Source organism: Buteo buteo, chromosome 12 (assembly GCF_964188355.1).
Source record: "Buteo buteo chromosome 12, bButBut1.hap1.1, whole genome shotgun sequence".
Classification (NCBI taxonomy): domain Eukaryota; kingdom Metazoa; phylum Chordata; class Aves; order Accipitriformes; family Accipitridae; genus Buteo; species Buteo buteo.
The window spans coordinates 27462060-27478733 of record NC_134182.1 but is presented as its reverse complement, the minus strand read 5'-3'; the positions used below and the strand labels follow the sequence as shown (position 1 = coordinate 27478733).

Below are 16674 nucleotides of genomic sequence, written 5' to 3'. Positions count from 1 at the left end.
GCTTTGTCAACACACAGTTATGCAAAAGCCCAATGTGAAGCAAGAAAAAAATAGTCTAAATGTTGTAATTTTTTTCCCGTAACTGCTATGACATTTTTAATATAGAATAAGATAGAGTTTTTATATGAAGGATTTCTCCAAAAGCCTGATATTGAAGCCATTACCATACAAAGCTTTGTGGTAAATCTCATTAAGTAACAAACTGATTGATGGCCTACCACCACCGTATAACCTTGTAGTACACAGTGCCAGCACTAACCTTACTGCTATAATAAAACTTGTTTCCCCAAATGCACACCATATTTATTTGTTAAATATATCTTCAGTAACTGTAAAATAAAAATCAAGGAGAAGGAATTCATGGATTATTTTTTTTAATTAATTTAAAGTTGGTTGGGAAATAACTTCTCAAAAATAAGAACTAAATTATTTCAGCTACAAGTTTAAGAGAACATACTGTTCTTCTAATTAAAATTAATCCAGCTTTTTTTCTTGCATAAGAAGCATACATATGCATAAAAACAAAACACACATGAACAAAAAAAGAAATGCACTTTGGAAATTACTAATTCTAGGAGACATATGAGTTCAAAAATATTAAAACCTTTTTCTCTCTTTTTTAGAAATTCTGATAGGAGATAATTGCAGGAGTGAGTCCACAGAGATTTTGTTGTTCCTGATTGTTAACTCACATCCCCAGCAGCAATAAACAAGACATACATACATCAGGGACAGACTTTACTTCATAGGTGCAAGCCTAAGAGAAACCACAGGTCATTTGTTTCCACCAGCCAGAACAAATACGAAGGACTGATTGCAAGGTAAAGCTAAAACACCTGCTCTGCTAAAAGCTAGTGAAAGTTTGTGGCAAAATTGGAAGCATGTCAAAGCTAAGAAAAGTTTCTAACCTCATCTGCTCGCAAAATGGGGCAGGATGGTAAGGGAGGAGGAAGTTTCTGCTGCAGAGACCTGGGGGAAAGCACAGCCTGGGATGACATTACTAAACCTACAACCACCAATTAAACATTGTCTTAAGGCAAAAATTTTACACAATGAGCTTATGCATGCATTACGGTTTGTAGCTAAGTTATTATCTGCAATAAACTGATAAACACTCATTAACTTCTGAGCATAAGAGACAACTGGCAAGCTATTTCATGCCTCAAAGAATTTACAGCAAAAGAGAGAGAGGTAAACACACAGTGCAGGTGACTTTGTATCTGAAAAATAAAATTAATATTTAAAAATGCCATTACCTTCCAGCTGTAAAATGGATCAACATAGAGATGTCCCAACAAATGCAGTTTTTAAAACTGATACTGAATCCTCATGTGCTACCAGGCAGAAAAGCAAGCATAATCTTTCAATTAATAACAAACAGCTATTAGTAAAGTACTTTTTAGTAGAAATTCATTTTATAATTAAAGCCTACATGAACATATGAGAATGAGCACCAAATATGTGCTTCACAAGCAGCCCTAACTACAAGGGTCATAAAATAGTATGTGTACAGACAGTTACAACTTATAAGACTCCATGGGGGGAGGTTAAAAAGAAGATATGAAAATGAAAAATTAATAAGTCTACAGTACAGTTGTTCTGAACAGACGGATTCCCAAAGTCACAACTCCCACGGCAATCTCTAAGGACAAGGAATTTGGCTCCATAATTATTTCTGAAGCACTTGGGAGTTCTGTAAATTATTTCATCTGCCTCAAAGCAAATTAATAAGGGAAGGAATGCTGCAGGAGGAGTGACCAGAGCCCTACACCAGCTCCCCCCAACAGAAAGCCAAAGATCACTGTATTTTGTGCACACGAAACACTGACATTGCTGAGAGCTACTTGTTCAACGGCAGAATGTGTCCTTTAATAATTCAATTCCTCCTGAGACTCAGGAACAAGATAAGAGGCTAAAAACAACTTTTAAACAGGATATTCAGAATTGGAGGTAACATCCACGTTCATTAGTACGGACCGTGACACCTACGTGCTCTTCCACCACCAGGCGGTGTAACTGCCCCAACACCATCATGCAGACAGCCCCAGGCTCTCCAGCTACATGTCAAACATTGGTGCTTCCATCCTACAGCTCTCCCGGCCAAATACAAAGACACATCTTTCTACCGCCCAGCCCAAAATCCAGTTCCCTCCACACCGGTTTGCATATAAGTTCTTGGAGATCATTTCCATTAAGAAATCCTGTTCATTTAAACCACTTTTATCCTCAAGATGCTTCTCAACTTCAGGAAATTCAAGTCTTATACAGAAATTATGAATCTCTTCCCAGACTTGTATTTTCCACTTTCTCTTCATTCTTTAAGTGTTCCCATGAGCCACACAGAGGGGCTACAGCCTTGTAACTTTCCAGGGAAAATAAGACTGTAGGTCTCACCTTTCAAAATCTCTCTGAGATTTTTACACATACTTGCAAAAATCAGGAAGCATGTTTCATAACCCTTCTTGCCATACATATGTTGTTAGTTTAGGTTCCATCTACTAAATTTTCTCTTTGGTTTGGTAAGTGATTTATATCACAATATCATCCACGGCAGATCAGTACTTTAAAAAACTAACACGTTCTTCCTTTACGATCAGTCTTTCCCAGAAATATTTAATAACCCTTCTGCTTAGAGCAGCTCTCTAGGTTATGTCTCCTGAGCCCATCACAGGTAAACAATTTTTCACACTGATGTTTTCTTTAGTATGTTGTAATTCAGATTCCACTGGCCCCTTTTCTGTTTTTCTACATTATCAGTTAAGCTGCTTTTTTTCCACACGTAAACTTTTTTCTTGGTCCAAGGACAAGCAAGTTTCACAGCTTTTGAAGCTGGAAAGAACCATCATATGATCTAGCACCACAATATTCTCATCTGGCAAATCGCATGGGCCATAAAGTTTCGCACAGCAAAGCTTTCAGCTCTGGCAGAATTAGGACATATTTTAGCAATTTTAAAAAGCTGTGTTAATTCTAAATATATGTATAAACCTGTTGGTGTTGGACTTTTTCCTAGTGGTACTATTAAATTTATAGCAGATATGCCTTCTGCTGCTTATAATAACTTTTTAAGATGTCCAAGGGCGCTAAGGTCAAATATTGCCCTTAAGGTGATATACAAACATATAATTAAAATATTTTCTATTTTACATGCTATCAACAACTTCTAAGTATATGGGTGAATGTGACAAACTTCAAATCTCTCTCAAATAGGTAAGCAATTAAAAAGACCTTATTCAATTTCACAGATGAAGCCAGCAAAAAAACAAGGGCTCTAATCGTCCAATTCTGTATCTGAACTACAAGGTCATCCTTCACCTGTTGTATTCCTCATTCATGCATTAAAACATACCCATCAGCTGAGAATATCTTCAGTTTTATACATGAGCAAGACAAATTAAAAAGGAGGCAAGTGCTGCCATTCTTTGCTTTGACTGATCCCTTATCAGAAGCTGTGGTCAAAGATTGTCTACAAAGGCTTCACCTGGTGGCAGAAAGGGAGGAAAATGACAACCAGCCCTTACAGGTGAGAAATCTTACAACAGCCTCTTCAGATAAAAATGTAAGTAAAGTGACATGTATTATTGCAAAGGGAATATCTATAAAGGCAGTGAACAGGAACAGAAAGGTAAACCTTTCCTGAAACATTGAATAAAACAAGCACCATAAAAATAAGACTTGATAAATCCATAACTTACTAATCAATGAGAAGTTAGTTGAACACATATTTCAGCACAAACATACACACCACCTTCCACACATTTATTTATTTTTAATCCTAAATCCTATAAGGGTCATTAACTCAGCACAAGTGAATCCAGCCTGTGTTATATTTTATATATTTACGCAATAGGATTCTACAGTCAGCACACTTTTCAGTAGAAAGGTGAGTCCAGTAAAGCAACCCCAACCCAAATTTCCACAAAGTCTTTAGAGGTCTAATTGTTTTGCATACAATGCTCAGCATGTCCCAACTCCTTATTTCATTAGAAATCTAATTTAAGTAGTTTTGACTTAACAGAACACATAATAAGGCACTAACCATTTAAAATAGTGTAATTCAATCAAAATGACTCCCAAAGCGACAAAGGCTATCAAGTGGCAGGAAAACCCACACATGAGCAATATACAGACCGACTGCACGTCTAATAAAATACTAGTTATCTATTAGAAGTAGCAAGATTAACTTGTTTCAGTAACTGGGTTGCTAAATAAAAGCCTTTATAACTCTCCTGCTATTATTATGCCTGACCTGTCATTCTTTTTAGCGCTCATCAGCACAATTTATCAACTGTCTCAGCCACAGAAAGGGACATTCTTAGAGTAAGAGATACTATTCTGTGCTTATTTTGGGGACTAAAACCAAAACTACTGTCTACAAAAAAAACCCCAACGTAATTCTGTAATAGATTTTATGAAAGATAAAATACATTTCATTGCTATATCTGTTTTACACCTGATGTCATATATATCTTGTGTCAATTACTGCATAGGCTCTTTTTTTCCTGGAGCAAAAAACTTCAGATAAATCTATCATCACATGTTGAGTTTCATAGAGTATTTCAAGAAAATGTTTCCACAACTATTGCATCTGTTGTACAGCAATATCAACTAAGATGGTTTTAATAAAAGTGGATGTACAAAGTTGTAAATGACTGAGTAGCCAGTCTCATTTGCTAAAACAGCATAGACACTTATGAACCTAAATCTCTGAAGTGGTTTTCTGTACCATTTCAATGTTTCTTTTTAATCTTCTGGTCTGGTTTTGCTTCTTCAGAAATCTGGACTAAGATACTTTCAACAGCTAAAGGACTTGGAGTCAATGCACCACAGAAATCAAAGCAAGCTACACAAAGTACAGACTCACATCAATACTCGCCCAATGCTTAGGCTATCTGGATCCAGAGTATGATCAAAAAAATATCTTTTTTTTTTTCCAGAGGAAATTAAACTGCAGCGCACCAGCCTGGTACAAACCTTTCTCATCCCATATAGCATTCAATAAAGATTCCTAGCACAATAATCTGCAAAGTGATACTTGAATTTACTCCTCACACACAGACAAGTTGCATAGAAATGAGGAGGTAAAAATTTGTGAGATACACTTTTATACACAGCAAGTGTTCCTCAGCACACCACTTATCTCAGAAGGAGCTGCAAGCTCTATTTCTGTGATGGAAAATAGCAGCCAGGCCACAGCAAGACAAAGAAGAGGTGCTATAGTTTGTCTTACCAGGGAGAAGTAGTACTTAAAAAAAACAAAACAAAAAAACAAAACCCAAGACAGCACTCCAGTTTGAACCTTTATGTTAAAGCGAACTGCTTTCAAGGTTTTCTTGACAAATAAATAAAAACGAGTTTCTGGCCTTTGAGAAGCATGAAATACACTGAACAAAGACTTTACATAGGAAACATACACCGTTTAATTCATGCTCAACATTTCCTGAGACAAATCTTTTCTGTTTGAGGGCAATGCCTCACCAAACATCTTGTCTCAATTTCTCTCCCACTATTCTACCATGATCCTTCCCACTACCAAGTATGCCACCACCACAGAAATTGTCTTTTCAGGTCATTAGCACGCACTTCTAGAAGTTGAATGAGACATTTGACCCAAACTGTATGAATGAGCCATATCCATTTGAATTGTAAGAAAGGGCCTATAGTTGATAACAGTGTTTTTACTCCCTCTTCTTTCTCAGTGGTGATCTTTTGTTCTTTTTCTGCATTTTTCCATCACAACCACTCCTAATTACACCCTCCTAAGAAGTCCTTCTCAACACACTTGGTGGCTTTTTTCCTTTGAATGCTGAAACCTGATTGCACAGGTAGTGCACAAACCCTATGTGAATACCTGGGCAAGCCCTCCCCAGTGAAGCCAAAAGTTGTATTTCCTGCCTATTGACTGCAGGATCAGGTGCTCTGATACTCAGAGGCCAAGAAGATAGTTTACATTAAAAAAAAAATTCAGTCTTTAATTTCACTTAAGCTTGAGCAATCAAGCTAACAGCAGAACAAGCCCTGAGCCGAAGGCAGCTAGTAGCTAAGATGATAAACAGGAAAGCTAAATATTGCATGAACAGGGGATTACAGCTTGAGTTAGCATAGGACTTACTCACCGGTGTTCAACCAATTGTGCCACTTGGCCCCAACCCTACAGTCATTGGGATGTCCTTGGGAAAGAGTCAAAACTTTACCTTGGTCTCTAGATAAAATCTCCCATTCAGCCACAGGGGCACACTGTAAGAATTACGATTGCAGTAATTAAGTACAGAACCTGAAATAAGTAAAATCACTGACAAAAATGAAGTCAGAAAAGTCAAGACACTCCTATGTAACCAAGACATCAGCCAAAAAGAAAATATTTTCTCTGTGGTAAGAAACAACTGAAAATGTCTGCATTTTTTCTTCTACTAAATTGAAGCTTATGGTAGAAAATGCTTCTGTGGAAGTAAAATATGGCAGAAACATGACTGGGTAAAGGAATGAAGCCGAGACCTGATTGCCCAGGACTCATTCAGGCTACAAGGTGGATAAAATCCTCCTCCACACTAACAAGCCAGTTGGTCCTGCACTCCTGAAAGCCCTGCTTCTCCTCAAGACACCCATAAGAGCTTGGAAATGCCCCTAACTGCCCTTTTTTAAGGCATCATTTTTAGCTACAGCAGACTAAAGGCTAGCTACTACCAGAAGGCACAGCCCTGACTGTCTAACCTTGACACATCCCTTCAACGGCCACTTCAGCTCCTCTCTCCCCCCAGTAATATTTTTGATTCAAGGACACTAAAAGATTTTTATATTTTGGGAAAGTAGGTTTTCTGCCAATTTATCATAGGTCAGATAAGCAGCAAAGCTGCCAAATAAGAAGCAGAAGGAACATGCAGGAAGGAGAAGAAGGACTCAGGGGAGCGGTAAGCATACCTACCCTTTCAGCAGCTCATAGCCGGCACATCAAGTAGGTTGTCACGCAGATCCATACCCCATTTCAAAACATGAATAGGTGGAGTGGAAACACATGCCAAAAATTCTATAAGCCTCACCTATGTAACTTTGAATAATTCAAAACAGCTGTTACAACTGGTTCTGAAGACCACTGTAGATTCTTCAAGGGAAAACAGCATCATCCCATACACCGTACAGCCAAAAGCACATAGGGGCTTTTGAGTACAGCCACAATGAAGCAACCACTAACAATTTATGAATTCCAATGCCTATGGACAAGATGTCATTAACACTTCTTAAAGAATTTAAACAATAAATTCCCTAATGCAGTGTAAAACTTTCAGCAACTTACACAAAATTAAAAACTTTCTCGGGAGATATCTGAAACTAATTGTGTCATTACATACTACATTAGCTAGAAGTTACCCATATTTTAATTGCTTAATGTTTTCCCTCGCAGTGCTAATTTTGATTTTGTACTTGCACAATTACAATTCACCCTAAGAAAATGAATACTAAAGATAATCCAATTCACAAACTTATTTTCATGGCTTTATCATTTACCACAAGCAAAGAATATTCATGCAGAACATTCATGCAAAATATATTAATATTTTAAAACATTAATGTTATGGGCTGCACTATGCAGAAAAGAAATATCGTATCAGGTACGGATTGCAGATACATAGTAAAGCCTAAATTCAGAAGAATTTACAAGATGACTACAACTTAAATTGTCATGTCAAGCTGTGACTGACAACAATTTTTGATATAATGCCTTTCAAATTACAGAGAGTATAAGCATGGAAATTGTAAACACAAAATCCCAACACAGTAAGACCTTTAGGGACTTCTAAAGTATGGCTAAACTTAAATTTTCATTTTCCATAAATGACAGACGCAGCAATAAACACTTGACCTGGGAGAATTTATTTTTAACAATGTCCTCTCTTTTCTATTTCTTCTATTATTAACAGGGGCAAAGCCAGGTTGGCAGAAGAAAGCATTAACAGCAGCCTTGAAATGGCAAAGCAGGGGAGGAAAGGAAGAAGGAGGTGGGCAAGGACCCACACCTTGCCTAAAGCAAGGCCAGAGCATCCAAAGCAGTAAGGAGGCATGGAGCGAGGACAGAAAAACTGTGCAATGGGAAGGAGAGGGTTTACAGCAAACAGAATCTGAATTATACTCCCAAAACAAATCTCCAAGAGAAAGAAACAGTCAGTTGAGGAAAACACCTACCAAGGGATATTCCTAACAGCAAACAGGAATCTCCTAAATGGTGCTGTGAGAGAGGCAAACCAAATCAACGGGCAGGCCAGGACAACTTAATATGAATGCTATCCTGAATGCCAAAGCTTCGTCCTTCCCCACCTTCAACCTGACTCTGAGCAGAAAGAAAGGGAGATGGAGTCTGTAAGTGTAATTTGTACCACAGGCTTTATTCCTCTAGACAAGAAAATTCAGGGCCTTCTCTGGAGAAGATACTGCAGGATATCACAATCAATAGTGTATTCGCTCTCTCTTGCAGAAGATTCTCCTGCAGCACGGGACAGCAGCCTGGAAGTCACTTCTCCTATGGCTCCAGCTGGCACGAGGACAGAAAAAAGCATTTCTATACTTCTCTTTGTAAGGTTGCTTCAACATTCACTATCACAGTAAGAAGATATGGGGGAGGGAGAGTATCTTCTTAGGAAAATGCTTTTTTTAGGCTATTAGTCATTCAGCTACAGATAGAAACATTTCTGTTGGTGGTGGTGTGCGATTTCTCAGGTCTTGGGAAACGTTCTCACACATCTACAGGGAACCTGAAATTCTGATAGCTCAAGACTCACACACAATTTTGTTTCACGTTCTTTGCCCTTACTTGACACAAAATCAGATATATTAAAAGAGAGGAGAGCACTGTAGTTGCAAACCTAACTGATTAGTCAGAAGTGCTACATCAAATTATTGCATATAATTCCCAGGATTATCCTACCTTGGAAGCGCAAAAACATACCCGCTCCTAATAGTCACAGTGTTTTCACACTGCGATTACCACTAATCAGATATAATTTGTTTATATTCCTCTACTCCATATGAGTTTATGCATCTTGAAAACTACTGGAAATCTGCCCAGAACTTTGACTGTCACTGAAGGGACATAAAATACACCATACTTCTCACATCTTAAAAATGTCATTGCCAACAAACTCATGGCACCAAGTCATGCTGACCAACTTTAATTCATCTATGTGGTAAGTCTAAGAATTATTTTTTTATATGTAAGTTTAAGGAATTTTAAAACCCTTGTTATTCCAGTCTATTAACATTCATGGAAATACAATAGTCTACAAAAGAAAAAAAAAGGTTTTTTATATAAGCAAACTATGAAATGGGGATATTGTTTTATATCTAAAATATATAGCTATAATACTTAACAATCTTCATTGATGAGAACTGATAGAAAATTAACAGTCAAAGAACGTACCATCAAATATTAGTTTTCCACATTCTAGTATTCCTGTAGAACAAAATACAAGTACACCAGGAACACCTAGAGCAACAAAATGTACGTTTTCAAGAAGCTAGCACAGCTATCTCTAGATCAGCCAGCAACAGAAGTATTTTTCAGACATAAATGAAGAGATAGTATAGATTTCATAGCCTCATGCATTACTGGAACTCTCATATATGCTAAACTTCTATCCGTGTAAGGAAAGAGCATCCCTTAGCTCACACCTCCTAGTCACCTAGCAGAGCTGGAAGCAGCAGAACTCAAGCACTGTGCTAATGGAGACACTCTCTTTGGCATTTAAGGAAGTATCTTAGGTTTGCTGGTGAATGACAGCACCTTCATGAAGAAATCCTCATTGCTACAGAGCCAAAATAATGAGCTCCTCTCCTCTCTCGACCTCCCAGTTTTGGGGTGAAAGAGGTACACTTAGAGGGTTAAGGGCTAGCTGTCCTCAGGCACATCTGCAGTAGTCCAAGCCAGGGTCACAGTGGTACGAAGGATCACGCAATCACAACTATCCCCCTTGTCACTATCTTTCTGAATCACACGCTGCTTCTCTCTACTTAAAATATTCCACACCGTGGTTATAACTTAATGGTACTTTTTTACCTTCAGGATGCCATTAACCTAGGCACTCCATACCTTAACAATGGCATGCCAACTTTCATGATGATGATAAAAATATAATGTAATAATAATAATAATAAAAAAATAAGCCAGCAGCTAATTTAAGAGTGTGTCTATGCTGAAGGCACAGTACTGAATCCACAGTCCTGAATGTAAAGGTGTGTCTATTTGGCTGGTTTTAAACCAGGTGAAGTAGTGCAAGGAGCACTTACCTGTTTTTAGCACTTTGCTAAACTATGTACCAAATTCTTGGTTGTATTTCCCATACTGCAGTAGTGTCTGCTGCCATGGCTAGCTTACCAACAGCCCTAACTTAGATGTTTTTCCTCTCTCTAGATATGTTTACAAAAGTTGCAGTCATACAAAACATATCCATACTTCCTCTTATTCCATTAACCGAGTCTGAACCTCTGACCTTACCCAAACAAGAAACACTTAGGTCTTTCATTTCACAGTCTATATATAACGTTGTACATTACCTATTCTCATTCACTTTTCTTAAGTGTCTCTTTCCATTAAAGGCATAAGTGGTATAGCATTTGGAAATAGGCTAGTGTTACCTCTTTTTCCTACTTTCTGTGAGACACAGACCCTAGAAAGTTCGTTTGCTTGTTCCCAAGCATTAACCAGGACTTAAGTTTCCTTGCAGTGGATTCTTGTAAATACAACCCATGAGAAATGTTCTGTAAAAAGCAAACAAACACCAAAGGCATAATTGACTTTCACCCTCATTTTGACTCCCATTCTGTAACAGATTGGGTATATTTTCAATTCAAAATCTGAATGTCAAACCAAGCAGTGCCATCACTACCATGTACCTTGCAAGAAACTCAATCAGCAGGGATTAATGGCCGACAGAATATCGAATACGCAGAGGAAGAGAACTGCCAAGCACCAAGATGCCAACTCTGCATTCACTTATCAGACAAAGAACATCTTTAAAAGCCATGTAAAGATTTAACAAGCTGAGCAAACTAAGCAACACCACCAGATACAACAGACAGCCTGATAAATTAGCATGTGCAAGCAAACTCTGCAATGTTCATTTGTCCTACATTAAAAGTCAGTACTGGTTTAGGATTATTTTGTTAAATTGAGAAGTAACTGACTATACCCAGATTTTAACAGAACATCTGATCAACTACATAAAAGCAAATTCTAATAAACCATAGAATTAAAAATAAATATTAAAAATAGTACCAGTTAATGGCAGAAAAAGAGGTCAAATAAGTCTTTTCCTTTAAACTTAAAATTTTGTGTAAAGTTGAAAATATCAATATTTTCTGACCTATTCTGATATCATCTAGAATCTCATATAACATTAACAGCAGAACTCTAAACATATAAGCAACTCCAGTGTTTGCAGTACTTCGCTTTTTTAAGGAAATTTAAAAAATTCAAAGTGCAAGCCTGGCTTCTGACCCTGGAATAAATACTATAATCAAGAATAAGATCATTAATCACCTGGATGAATAAAATCTACAAGGATAGAGCAAGCACAGCTCCCGTGAAAGGACAGCCTACTTTCTAACTTGCCCGAGTTCTACTGAGGGTGTCAACACACATATCAATAAAGGGGACCCACTGAATATAATACAATTGTGGAAAGGCTAAATTAAGCTAAATTGCCAGGGACTGGAAGAAAGGTCATTTCATGGCCCAATGGCCAGGTAAAGGATAGAGAAGAAGAAAAAATAAGGCATAATAGTCACTTTCCAGAACAGACAGAGATGATGGAAGCCTCTGGGGATCACTGGCAATTAGCTTTATTCACCATCTTTATTGATGCCCAGCAGAATGGCAAATTGAGTGAAATCCCCTAAGTTTGTAAGCGAAACAGCTTTCTTTACCCCCTCAATCCTGCTACATAAATCTGTACCAATCTGTACTGCCACTGACCCCACATTAAAGAGATACTAAAGCATGGAAGAAGCCATACAGAAAATTTTTAGTTAATGAGAGGAAGAATCTTTTCTGTTGCTTTCCCCAGTAAGTTGTTGGAAGATGATGCTGGCCATTCAATTCGTGAGACTTCCATAAAAGTACAAACAGCATATTTTCAGCAAGGCACTGACCCTAACACTACAGATACTCTTTTGCAAAGAAGATACCATCATGCAACACAATGTCATGTGTTCTCTCAAGACACTGCTTCCATAGAAATACACACTGTCAACAAACACTTTACTTCTTTATCAAAATTTATATTTCCAAGCAAATCTTTACTATGTATCCTACTTCAGGACAGTATTTTTTTTAATTGCTAATGGAATATAATTCAAAACAGCTACCCTATCTCATTAAATCAGCTATAGCAGAATATTTTAGCCCAACCTATAAAAAACAACATGAAACCTATTCATTAGAAAATACAGGATTATCTCTGAAGGAAGAAGAATCACAAAAGGGGAGGCAGTTACCAAAATCTGCCATATGGTCTACATACAACATAGACCTAGTAAAACTGACTAAAAATTTTAATTTCACTATATAAATAGTACCAACAGTCCAGTGTATTGGGTTTGCATGGCAAGGTTTTGGTAGCCAGGGGGGTTACAGGGATGGCTTCTGTAAGACACTGCTGGAAGCTTCCCCTATGTCCAACAGAGCCAATGCCAGCCGGCTCTAAGATGGACTCACTGCCAGCCAACGCTGAGCCAATCAGCAACAGCGGTAACACCTCTGTGATAACATATTTAAGAAGGAAAAAAGTTGCAGGGCACACAGAAACGGCAGCCAGAAAGCGGAGTGAGAACATGTAAGAGAAACAACCCTGCAGACCCCAAGGGCAGTGAAGAAGGAGGGGGAAGAGGTGCTCCAGGAGCCGGAGCAGAGATTCCCCTGCAGCCCATGGCAAAGACCATGGTGAGGCAGGCTGTCCCCCTGCAGCTCAGGGAGGCCCACAGTGGAGCAGATCTCCACCTGCAGCCCAGGGAGGACCCTACACCAGAGCAGGTGGGTGCCCAAAGGAGGCTGTGACCTCGTGCGAAGCCCACACTGGAGCAGGCTCCTGGCAGGACCTGCGGATCTGTGGAAAGAGGAGACCACGGAGCAAGTTTTCTGGCAGGACTTGCGACCCCATGGGGGACCCACGCTGGAGCAGTCTGTGCCTGAAGGACTGCAGCCTGTGGAAGGGACCCACACTGGAGCAGTTTGTGAAAAACTGCAGCCCATGGGAAGGACCAACGTTGGAGAAGTTCATGGAGGACTGTCTCCCATGGGAGGGACCCCACACTGGAACAGGGGAAGAGTGTGAGGAGTCCTGCCCCTGAAGAGGATGAAGGAGCAGAGACAACGTGTGATGAACTGACCATAACCCCCACTCCCCGTCCCCCTGTGCCACTGGGGGGGGGTGTAGGTAGAGAATCCAGGAGTGAAGCTATGCCCAGGAAGAAGGGAAGGGTGGAGGGAAGGTGTTTTGAGATTCAGTTTTATTTCTTATTACCCTACTATGGTTGATTGGCAATAAATTACATTAATTTTCCCCAAGTTGAGTCTGGTTTGCCCATGATGGTAATTGGTTGAGTGATCTCTCCCTATCCTTATCTCGACCCATAAGCCCTTTGTTATATTTTCTCTCCCTTGTCCAGCTGACAGGTGGGGGAGTGATAGAACAGCTTTGGTGGGCACCTGATGTCCAGCCAGGGTCAACCCACCACACCCAGTAAGGTGAGGAAGGGATGTTAGTCTTTGTACTGATAAATGCACTAACTATATATACATATAAACACTTCAGTATTTTAAATCCACAATAATATTCACTTTAATTAAGATAAAACTAAGCAGAACTACTGCACTAGCCAAGCTTTCCTCTCTGAACCAAAGCAGCAAACTCTGCCCCCAACAGCCATTCTTACCCTGCTTGGCTACCTCAGACCCTCGCTGTTAAGGACTCAGCCAAGGTCACAGAGTAAGTCAGCACTACAGCAAGTCTGTGACCCCAAATCTTGGTGAGAACATGCTGCTTCTCAGCAGGCAGTCCAGAAATAAGATATTCTGCACATCATTACCCATCTTCTGGCTCACCCAGCCAAAAGCTGCATCCAACAACATTTACTACTACAAGCTGGGAGACAAAAGTATAGAATTATACTTCACAGTATAAAGCCTCAAACATTAATTTTATATAATAAGATTGCTAAAATGCTAAATCAAAGTCAAGCACAAGACTTTTTTTTTTTTTTTCCTTCTTAATTTGTGTTCCTGTACTGCCACCTAAAGATCAGAGTGAAAAACGGGAACAGTAGTAGACAATGTGACTTATCTGTAGTCCTGGAAATGAACAGTAATGGTTTTTCTGACACCTGGCTTTGAACAAAGATGACACTGTGTATTAAATGAAAACCAGATTCACGAAACAGTTTGATTCCACATCCACATCCCACTTCAGCAGTACTTCACCGTTTTTCTAATTTCCATACATTTAAAAAAAGACATCTATGTACAGATATATGGTATCACTCACTAAGTTAACAAAGTCTGTTGAATAAGAAGCATCTGCCTTTAATTAGATTAATAAGAAGGAAGTCAGCTTGCACAGTCTTGATCTATAAACTGTCTAGCCACAGTACATTTTGCAACAGAAGCTAGATTGGTCAAAAATTATTTTTAACTTCCTTATTTGACTTTTTCAGTTTAGCTGATATCACTATTTAGAAAAAAGACAAGCTTTCACAAATGCATAACCTTTCATGATCTATCAGTTGATAACATCACTATCTCTCCCAGCAAACCTTGCCTGGTTACACTTCTATATCCAAACACTTCAGATTCATTTTCATTCCACCTGTTGCTGCACTCAAGCTGTCTTCTGAAGTCTGCAGCCTCTTACGACTTAAAAGTTGAAAAGGTACAGGCAGTTGCTACCCCAAAGGACTCTGATGTCACGAGTCAGACTTCACAGATATATTAGCTAAAAATCTTTTTTGGTTGTTTTTTGCTTTGGTTTGGGTTTTTTAATATGCTGAGGTTAGATGCAAGTGTGACCTGGAACACTGTCAAATTTTCTCTGTAAAAATGAAAATCACATTATCATTTCTTTGAACAGAAGCTGAGATACCTTGGAAGGACATGAAGCAAAACACTGGGAATGTTTCAATAAACTACTGAACTGTCTCTCTTCTTCAAGTTTTGGTAATTATACATGGTTTTGGGCTACCTACCAATACATTTTAGGTATTAATATACAGATCTCCTACAAACAGGTCTATCACAATCTGTCCTGCTGGAAAATTGGTAAAGGGTAGGAAACAATTTTGGTTTTGTTGTTGTTTTTTTTAAAACAAACACAGAAAGCTACTGCAGGTTTGTCAGTTCTTACTTGTAAGGATTTGGAGAAAGAAGGCAGGCATTTACTCAGTGGGTGTCTCAAAACCACGTGCTCCATACACAGGATAAATTCGCACAGGGGATAGTGAACTCAACCACCTCACGCAGCCTCTTTCAGGAAGGCCGGTGCCTAACGGTGTTGTCACCCCTACGAGGGCCCAGGGCAGAGTGTCACGCTCACAGTCACACGCATGGTTTCCTTGCGGGACTACAGCTGACGAGAACTTCATCCTCATCACAACAGGCAATTCTGAGCAGGACGGCGGCAGTCACACAGGGCTCGACACGGCCCCTTATCCCACCACGGCCGCCGGCCAGGTCAGGCCTTCGCCCCCCGAAGCGACAAGCCACCCGGCGGCGTCGTGCCGCTCCCGCCCGCCTGAGGAAGGCCTCGGAGCGGAAGGTGGCGCCTCCAGCCACTGGTCAGCCCGGCGCGATAAAGGCCGCCAGGCACCGGCCCAGCACCCGGCCACCTCCGGCGCTGCCGCCTCCTGCCGCCCGCAGCGGGCAGCTGGCCCAGGAAACCTCGGCCCGAGCTCCCCGCGCCCGGGAGAGACGCCCTGCCAGAAAAGCCTTTAAAAAAAAGCCCTCACTAAGAAGAGCGGCAGGAAGCGGCAAGCCGCGCGCCTCGGTCCGCCCGCCCCCGCGGCACACGGCCGCCGGCACCCGGCAAAGACACCCCCCGCCCCAGGAGAGAGGGACCCCCGCCCCTCCGCGACCCCAGGCCGGCGGCACGGCGCTGCTCCGCCTCAGCGGAAGGGGCGGCGCTGGCCGGGCGGGGCCGGCGGGAGCGGCGGCTGCGGCGTCCCCCCTCCCGCCGGTACCTGCGCAGGCAGCGCTCGCACACGCCGCCCAGCTGCTCCTTGGTGACGACGTAGGCGAAGGGCTCGGCGCGGTAGAGCAGCTCGCCGGGCCGCACCCGCCGGCGGGAGCGGAGGCCGCTGCCCTTCCCCGGGCTCGCGAACCGCTCCAGCGCCGCCGGCTCCATCCGCCCGCACGCGCCGCCACAGAGAGAGCGCGGGGCCGCCCCGCCCGCGGCCACGTGACGCGGCGCAGCCGCCGCCATCTTAGCTGAGGGCCAGGGCCGGCCCGGCGGCGGGCGGCAGGGGGCTTGCCTTGTTCCTCAGGGGTTGAGCGGACGTTTTCAGTTTTCCTGCCCGAAGCCAGATCTCTCGCCTGTGCTGAGAGGCCACGGGGCAGAGGGTAGCCTTTTGCCTGCAGGGAGGGCAAGGGGCGGGGGTTTAATAATACATTTCCATTAACCCAGCACCCTGTGATGCCGA

General features: G+C 41.1%; 1 protein-coding gene across 5 annotated transcripts in view; it reads right to left on the bottom strand.

Moving 5' to 3' along the window:
- Positions 1 to 16410, bottom strand: part of SMYD3 (SET and MYND domain containing 3) — a 440712-nt gene extending 424302 nt beyond the window's left edge. For 4 of the 5 annotated variants that reach the window (XM_075043153.1, XM_075043155.1, XM_075043154.1 and 1 more), the window contains exon 1: positions 16216 to 16389. In XM_075043153.1, coding sequence (XP_074899254.1) covers positions 16216 to 16379 — 164 coding nt within the window. In that variant the 5' untranslated portion in view covers positions 16380 to 16389. Of the gene's footprint in view, positions 1 to 16215 lie in introns of all 5 variants that reach the window. The other variant, XM_075043152.1, reaches the window with a different exon arrangement.
- Between the last annotated feature and the right edge of the window lie 264 nt (positions 16411 to 16674).